This window comes from Pezoporus wallicus, unplaced genomic scaffold (genome assembly GCF_028554395.1).
Source record: "Pezoporus wallicus isolate ANWC-B61680 ecotype Strahan unplaced genomic scaffold, APGP_CSIRO_Pwel_v1 contig_6999, whole genome shotgun sequence".
Lineage (NCBI taxonomy): Eukaryota > Metazoa > Chordata > Aves > Psittaciformes > Psittacidae > Pezoporus > Pezoporus wallicus.
The window spans coordinates 1-8,606 of NW_026640180.1; the positions used below are offsets into that span (position 1 = coordinate 1).

Genomic DNA, 8,606 nt, shown 5'->3' on the forward strand with positions numbered 1-8,606 from the left:
GCCCCTTCCTGTAGCATTAGCCAATGAGAGGTGCCGTCCGCGGAGGAGAGGGTTGACTCACCTTAGAGCTGTTATGGCGGCTGTGGGGCGGCTTGTGCCTGAGGCTCGGTCTCTCTCTGTGCTCTTCTTGCTCCTCCTCTGCGTTGCCGCGGGCCCCGCGTGGAGCTGGGGCCAGCACGGTGAGAGCCGTGGGGCTGGCTGTGTCTCTGTGAGGCCCTTAGTTGCTTCTTGCGTGTCTCCCGTCGCTATGGCGCTGGGGCCAGCACGGTGAGAGCCGTGGGGCTGGCTGCGTCTCTGTGAGGCCCTTAGTTGCTTCTTGCGTGTCTCCCGTCGCTATGGCGCTGGGGCGGGTGCTGCCGGTTAGCGGCGGCCTGGCACGGGGAGGGGGAAGCTCTGGGCCTGTACCAGGAGGGCTTCTTGATTTTGTCTCGCTTTAAATTGTCTTGTGGCGCATAATAATCCCCCTTTGCGATCCGCGGTGGTTGTACATTCTGGGAGGAATATCCCAGATCTCTTCCCAAGGGACGGAGAACTTTGCTGTGTTCCCCTCTGCGCCTTTGGTGCTTCTGAAGGCTTCGTCTCTTAAAGAAGCACGCTGTTGTGTCCTTTGTATCGTCAGCCTTGTTCTGAAAGGAGGCCCTTGTGCCCTCTGGACAAATGTTGACCTTTGTGCCACCTGTTTCAGGGAGAGTTCTGCTGCGGGAAGTGCAGGCGCTCACTCTCCACAGAGGGCAGTACACGACAGCCCGGCGGACAGCTGCAGTCCCTCAGTTGCAATGCACAGGAGGCACTGCTGGATGCTCCCAGATCCCGGAGGTTGTTCAGTGTTACAACAAGGGTTGGGATGGTTATGATGTACAGGTAACTGTCTAAAACTGGTTAAACGTTTAATGAAATCCTTTTCCCCCAGACTTGGCAACTTCTGAAGTAACGGTGTAACAGAATCAGTTCAATTTGCCTCTTGCTAGAGGACCTTTAACAACTAAAACTTAATCTAAATACTTTTTGGATTTGGGTTTTTCGTGCTGTGGGTATAGCTTTGAAATATTCCCAAAGTCTCTAATGTAAAAGTGCTGTGTAGCAAACCTTCATTAGTTTTAATTAAAATGTTTGAGGTTAGAAAATCGAAGTCTTGTGAACCCCAGAGGATGCTCTTGCTTTGATTTTGCTGCATGGTTTTCCAATTTTTATTAGAGTAGAAGGGGCTATAAATATTTGCATCACTTCAGCTGTACATTTTAAAAGCTAAATTTCAGACTTACATGCATGACTTCCTCTTGCATGTTAGTTTGTCAGTACTAGTCAGTAAATAGTCAGGTATTTCTGTTAGCTACAGGCTAGGCTTCTGCCAATAGATTAACCAGGAATCAAGGCTGAAGATAATTAAAACTGACACAGTATTGCAAAAGTATGGTCAGACTTGAATTAGCAGTTGGTACTGGTGTCCTGATTTATTAATTTAGAAACTACTTTCTTTTTTTTTGGGGGGGGGGGGGGTGTCTCCCAAAAAAATGTGTTACTTGCAGTTGGAGGTGATAGTTAAGTTCAGCTATGTCAAGGAAATATGAGACAGAGGAACTGGCATATATTCAACTGCATAATTGTAGTCTGATTGTTAAAGTGTTGCATGTGAATGCCTAATGATGCCTCTCCCACTTCTTTTGATTTCTGTGTGGACACAAATGTCATCAGGTCCACTGGATTTCATGCTTCCATACTGTGTTTTTGCAGCTGCCATCCAGTTCACATGGGACAGGCATTTATCAAGTAACTGTTGCACGGGCTACAAGTTATTTTTAGAAGTATTCCTGTGCCTGAAGAAGGGATACTTGAAAAACCTGTTCAGTGGATCTTCCAGAGTTGTAACTGTTCTGTATTTTGAAAGATTGGATATTTTTTTAACTTCCAGGATTTTAAAAGACAGTCTTGGTTAACTTCAAATTCCCTGTCCTTTTCAAAATAAGAATGCTCAGAAATTTTTTACCCTGTGGCCTTTTAGATGGTTTGTTAGCAAATGCAGCTTTATTTTGGAGCATATCTGGGGGAGCAGACAGGTTTTTTTGTCCCTGGAGCAGGAGGTTTTACTTTGTGTTTATTGTTTTCAGTGGCAGTGCAAAGCAGACCTGAAAAATACCCACCGGTTTGGACGGATCGAAGTGAGCTGTGAAGGCTATGATTACCCGGATGATCCTTACATCTTAAAGGGCTCCTGTAGTTTGCTGTTCAGGCTAGAGCTGACTGAGGAAGGTGAAAGGAAAGTGAAGAACCCTGGAAGCTTTAGCTATTATGAGTCAAGGAAGGATTCTTCTGATTCAGGTGGTGGAGCAATTCTTGTAGTTGTTCTCCTGGCTCTTGCTTTTGGAGTATACAAGTTCTTCCTTAGCAATGAGCAGCCTGAGCAAAGTTCTGGTGATGGTGATGGATTCACTACGCCTTCCTGGCAGAGTCATCCGGCACCTCCTCCTCCTGGTTTTAAATCCAGCTTCACAGGTAGGGCTATAAGACGTTTACAGCTCTCAAAATAGTAACTAGGAGGGTCCTGTTTTATTTGCAGTAAGTGCAGGTGAGATGGACTTAAACATGGGCCGTGCATTGGCATGGGACATGGCAGTGGGATGGACAGTGCATCGGCAGTTGCCTCTGTGCATTGGCTGCCCAGCCTGCAGCCAGCAGTGCATTCTCTTCTTCATTCAAAAGTGAAAATAAGAACTTGGTTTACCACAGGCTTTCAGGGCAAGCTGTCCTTTGAAAATCCATCTCCCAGTGCTCTGCAAGTGTTCTTTTCTGCTCTGAGAAACAGAAGGATTGTGACAATAATTTTCATAAAACATCTGAAAGAGAGAATGGTCTCACACAGGCAGAAACAAACTCATGCCAAAGAAGCACTTGGAAGCTTTTCAGAAGGGTCTTTCAGCCATTGGGCTGCTAACCCCACAAAGCAACTGATGGAATTAAGTGTCATATACTGGTCCTGTATAACAGGTGCTTCAGTGTAGTCCTAGTGATTGAAAGATTTGGCTCCCAGAGCATAAAACACTGTGTGAAGCTCATGTGGTACCTTTTGTCTGAAGCTGGAAATTCCATGTGCAGTGACAAGACTACTGTAAGGAAAAGATACACGTTTTCTTTTCCCAGAAAATGGATTACTTTTGTCACTTAATAAATTGTCTGCCTTAGAAGGTCATAGTGTCCAAGGGCAATAAACATGATTCATCTGGTGTATGACCAACTTGTCTAACCCTGTGAACATGTGAGATGCTCACACCATTGGAACTCAGATTATGTTCTGACAAGTTGTTTGGTTTGGTTTATTTTGTGAGATGGAGAAGGGATTCTATCAGTTAAATAAGTAGCAAGGACTAAGTTTACTAAAGCATAAGCTTTTGGTGTAGTTATGCTTGTCAATGCTTTCCTCTAGGTTGGCTCAAGCCATTTGGCCAACAGAGGGTGCCAGTATAACTCTTTTGAATACTCCTGTGCAGCACTTTCAGATGTACCTGTAGCAGAAAATTAAAGGGATTCTGCCTCTGTATTACTAGTGACTTTGCTAATTGGTTGTTTCTGAAAGCTCTGGTCATAAGATAGGATGCTGTCATACTGGGCACAGGCAGAACAGAACAAGGAGTTACTTTTCTTTTTTCCTGTCCTGTTTCTTGTCAGTTAATTGCACCAGTGCATTTTTCATTGCAGGAGTCTGAAATCTAGCAAGTGTAGGACCTTGAAAGTACATTTTCTTGATGATTATTGAAAATTGAGACACTTAAAGTGCAGATTGGGAGCCATATGAGGCTTAATTTACAGCATTTTTAATAACTACTGTCAATGATTTTTCCTTGGATTTCAAACAGAATGAGGAGGAAAACCTATTGAACGTGGGGCCAGCTTAAAAACATTATGTGTTGTGCTACTTCATTAATCCAGTGTCTGTCTTAGATTTTTGGCAGTGGAGCAGAAGCACATCTCTTGAGTGCGTATGTCCATGTGTTCCAGGAGTGTAATAGTCTTTGAAAATCCAGATGGTAATGAAAAGCCATGTGGTTCACTTATTGCTGTTGATGTTTAATTTGCTTAATTTAAAATCCCCTTAACATTCAGGATGAGTTCTGTGAAACTTGTTTAGCTAGCCTATCTTAAGTTCTACTTTTTCTCTGTTAGTGGTTTGACATGATCCTTGATGTTTACTGTAGATATTTCAACAAGAAATGACTGTTTTCTGAGTCAACATTCAGCCACGGTGCTTTTGAACAAATGAGTTAGTTCATCTTCCTGCTTAATAATGTTTTACAGTAAATTAAGTTCTTTTTTTGCTGTTGTTATTCCAAATCATCTTAGTTTAATGGTTACATCATCCCATTGAGTTTCTTTCTCCCAATGTATTCAAATTGAAAGTCAGCATCATATCCAGTGTATACTTAAAATGATTTTTTTTTTTTTTTATCTTTCATAATTTCAAACAATCCACACCATTTTAAAGATAAACAAGGCCTCATATAACTTCAACATACAAAATCTGTTTCACTTACTTAGGTGGGCATTCTTCAGGAAGATCCTGATGTCACCTTCAGTCCTTGCCTTTTACACTTCCTTATGTGTTAAAATTGTGGTTGAGCTTATTCTTGCACCTGTGTTTTTCTCTAGACCAGAAAATTATTCTACTTTGGGTTTGTGCTTTTTCTTTTAATTTCTGACTGGAAGAAGGCATTCCGTTCTGAGTCAGAACCTCATGTTATGCAGGTCATATGTAAAATATCTGTGACTCTCCTTCCCCCATAACCCACTTGATAGCTTGCAGTTTCATTTCAGTGTTTGTCAAGATTGGTGACTCATGCATAATGAGAACTTTGCAGTGTGACTGCAGTTAGGGTGTCTTTTGATAACAAATACCAGACTAGGAGTACCAGAAACAATACAAAGTAATGTTAGCCATTAGACTGAGCCACTCAAAATGTGCAGCTGTTCTGAGTGAGATTAGAAGCTGTGTGTCTTAGTGCTTAGTTCACTGTTTGGTCTTAACTACTTGATTTCTGTTCCTGTCTCTGCTGCTGACCTGCTCTGTGACCTTGAGTAGATTATTCTTTCTTCATTTTCTTTCTGTTTTTAATCTAACTTGTCTGTTTATAAATCTGCAGGCAGGGACTCTTTGCCATGTTTTGCAAACATCAGGGCTGTGAGATTGAGTGGAAGCTATTTTTTAACATAAAGTTCCTTACATTAGTATTTGTTTCTTTGGGGTTTTTCCTGCTTTCCAAACTGTGGGGCTTTTGAATTTAAGCATCATCAAGAATCTACTGAAATTAGAGCAAGTTTATTGTCTCATTTTCCATTATTTTCAGCAGGGGAGAATGTTGTTGCAACAGCTGGCCTGAGGATTAGGTGCCACTAGCTGATCTGTTTCTCATTTTCATTTAAGATGATAACAGCTTTGGGGCCCATTCCTATCATGGAACCAATTCAGGACCAGGATTTTGGACTGGATTAGGAGCGGGAGGCTTGCTAGGCTACTTGGCTGGCAGTCACAGGTAAAATATGCATGCTACCAGATTTTATGTGTTTACGCTTTTACTGGCTATGCTATATACTGGATTTGCATTGTTGCTAAGCTTTCAGGCCTGTATTGTTCAAGCCATAAAATCCTACTGGCAGAACAATTTTGAGAGGCAATCTATAGCTCCAGCAGCAAAGACATTTTAAGCATGTTTCTTGATAAGAGGAATAGGGAAGACTGAGGTATTTTGTTCCGCTTTAGCTGGTTATTCTGACCTGGCACAATGGCCTGCAGATTTAAAATGAGCATTTAAACAATCCATCCTCAGGCTGCCTTAAATAATAATATTTAGCATAAAACCACCTGCAGATGGGTTTCTTGTATCAGTGTCATCTCTTCTAAAGTCAGTCTGGATGGCAACTGCTCTTCTGCAATACTCAGTAGGGTCAAATTTAACAGCCTTTTAATCTACAGGCTCCTAATGTCCTATGTGTGGAAATCCAAGAGGTGTGGTTTTCCAAAGAACTTGTAGGTCATGTGCAACAGTATTCAAAAGCAGCTTCAGTGCTGGAGTAAACATCTGCTGGTCATGTTTGCTAAACACTTTTAAACATTTAAAACACATCCTTTTTAGATAAACAGTTTAAAGGGAGCAATTGCTGCCATTTTAGGCTTCACTAGAGAAAATATGTGCTCCTGCAGGGAATCTTTAGAGCTCAACAATGTTCCTCTGTTTATCAAATAACTGCATGTGTATCAAATCTAATCCTGTAGGAATGCAGTAATAGATTAAATATAGCCACATACATTTTTTCTATATTGAAAACTTGTGTTAAAGCATCTGTCTCCACTGTAAAGTTTGGGGGGTTTTGGTAACGACAGAAGCATTATCAGGATTGCCTGTTTATTAAGGAAGTAAAAACTTGGGAAGTAAGAGAATTTCTAAAGTGCCTAATGTGCAGTCTTGATCTCATAGAGTCAGGTAAGATGGAACTGAGATGATGATGCCATCGACAGTAGAAATTGTCTATAAAATCACTCCAGAGCTTTAGAGGTTAAAAGGTTGTATCTTGGATTAATGATCTTGGAGGTCTTTTTCAACCAAAAAGATTGTATGATTCTATGATCTTATTATGTTAACTGTGCTAAGAATGAGAAAAGTTACTATGTCCCAAAGGTTTTCTTGACTTGATATTTCTTAAGTCTTAAATATGTCCCTTGTGTTTAAGCGTTGTATTTATGTATTATCTACATACAGGCTGGTTCCTTGATTTCCACACGCAGGCCTCATTTCAGTAGCTTCCTCTTACTGTTGAAGATTAGGGGCTGAAGTGAATATTTTAAGTCCTGGCATATGAACAAGCTTTCTAACTTGGGCTTCTTTTAATTTAAAATACTTCATTTATTTTTTAACTTTTCTCAGTCATTTGAAATGGTGTGCCTGAAAATGTTGGTCAGCATGTGTGAGAGAGATTTGTAAACTTCAATGGCAGGAAATTCCGTATCCACAGAAGCAAGTAATTTGATTCAGTGAGTCAAAGGTCACAATGATAGTCTTAATGATACAACATTTTCAAAGTAGTTAAAAGAGCAAAACAGAGGGATGTTTTCTTTTTTGCCTTAATGTGGCTGGGATGTAGCTGTATTTAAGTGTATTTAAACAACACTGGATATTCTTGTTCTCAACATGTGAATGCATTAAATGGGGAGGTTTCCAGCTTTGAAACAACTGCCTGCTTACAGTTTTCCCTCAGATGCAGTCCCCTTGTTTGGAAAGGTAACTACTTAATTTTTCATAATGTCACTAACGAAACCTTCTTTCTCCTCTGTTTCTCATCAGAGCACGGCCACATTCCCCATACTACAATATGTGGACAGATCACACAGCTGCGCCTCCAATGAATGGGCAGCCAAGCAATGCCACACAAGGTAGTTCAGGAAGAAGAACTGCTTCTGGTAAGGCAAAAGACTCCTTAATCTCATGAAGCTAGAGAGACTTGAACCTATCATAAATACACTGGTGTTAGCTGAGGTTCAGCAAGCATCCTGTGTTTTATTTTACCAGTTGGTACAGGTGGGCATGTAATGGTGTCCCTTATTTCTGTTTCGTGTTCAACTAGGGCAGCGCTGTGGGGCATGAAGCTCCCCACCGGCCTACAGCAGCTATGGTATCACCAATGTCAAGCTTGTCTTTGCCTGCAAGGTGCATTAGTTTAAAGCTTTCCCCTTTGGCATGCACTACCCATGCCCTTCTCTAGCAAATGTATAAGCATGTTCTTTGTGGAAAGCAGGTTGTTTAAACTGCAAGAATGGAATATTTCTCAGGCTGTTCAGCCCACAGGTGCTTGCTTTTGTACTTTATGTGATTATGTTGAACTCATCTCACTTGCCACCTTTATCCTTTTCAGAGCTACAGAGCTCTGTGGAAAGGCTATGGTAGAGCTGACAGTTGTTATTTTCTTGTCTTTGCAGGGTTTGGGGGCACAAAACGAAGATGAGGTCCTTGACGTTATTACAACTGAGTGATTGAACTAATCTCCCTGTGTACTAGTACTTTTTATTAGTAGTAGGCTTCAGAAGTGGATATGAAGAAAGGTGTGAAGGACTAGAGTTCTAAGAATTCCTTACTTCCCCATCGAAATGTTTAGGGTATTCCAGGTGTACAGTGCATGAGGGATTGTGGCACTGGTAGCCTTGCCAGATCCAGAAAGGCAAGCAGCTTACTCATGTTCTGGGCTTAATTTCATTTAATCCAGAATTTCTGAGGTTTTTTTCTCTTTCTTAGTGGTCCAGCATCTGAAAGCCTAATGTGTGATGCACCTGATATCTGAGGTGCTCTCTGAAACTACTCTTGTTTGTCAAATTGTGAGCATTACTATACATACAAGTCAGTTACTCAGATGAGTGTTTACCTTAGTGGACAAAAGCAAATATATATATATAGAGACAGAAACTAACATTAATGTTTGTATCTGTGCTGCGTGACTGTTGGAGCCAAAATTTCGGATTTGATGATGCTCCATGTTGTAGGGTTCACCCAAGTGGCTCTGCAGACCTGGAGGGTTTTGTGATTGAATTATGAAGAAAAATTAAACATGAAATGGGACAAGATGGTCCTTCT

At 41.3% G+C, this 8,606-nt stretch overlaps 1 protein-coding gene across 1 annotated transcript; it reads left to right on the forward strand.

The window, feature by feature from the left end:
- Window positions 1-73: 73 nt before the first annotated feature.
- On the forward strand, window positions 74-8,322 carry SARAF (store-operated calcium entry associated regulatory factor). Its single transcript, XM_057418023.1, has 6 exons — window positions 74-179; window positions 686-861; window positions 2,106-2,490; window positions 5,411-5,519; window positions 7,326-7,441; window positions 7,958-8,322. Exons 1-6 carry the CDS (start codon window positions 74-76, stop codon window positions 7,981-7,983), a joined length of 918 nt encoding a protein of 305 aa, XP_057274006.1. The 3' UTR covers window positions 7,984-8,322.
- The last annotated feature ends 284 nt before the right edge of the window (window positions 8,323-8,606 follow it).

What these genes read in the sequence shown, in the direction of transcription:
- SARAF (XM_057418023.1), top strand. Translation starts at nt 74, where the DNA reads ATGGCGGCTGTGGGGCGGCTTGTGCCTGAGGCTCGGTCTCTCTCTGTG. An exon ending in TACTTGGCTGGCAGTCACAG is followed by an intron (nt 5,520 to 7,325) that starts GTAAAATATGCA and finishes GTTTCTCATCAG; the next exon opens with AGCACGGCCACATTCCCCAT. An exon ending in AGGAAGAAGAACTGCTTCTG is followed by an intron (nt 7,442 to 7,957) that starts GTAAGGCAAAAG and finishes TTGTCTTTGCAG; the next exon opens with GGTTTGGGGGCACAAAACGA.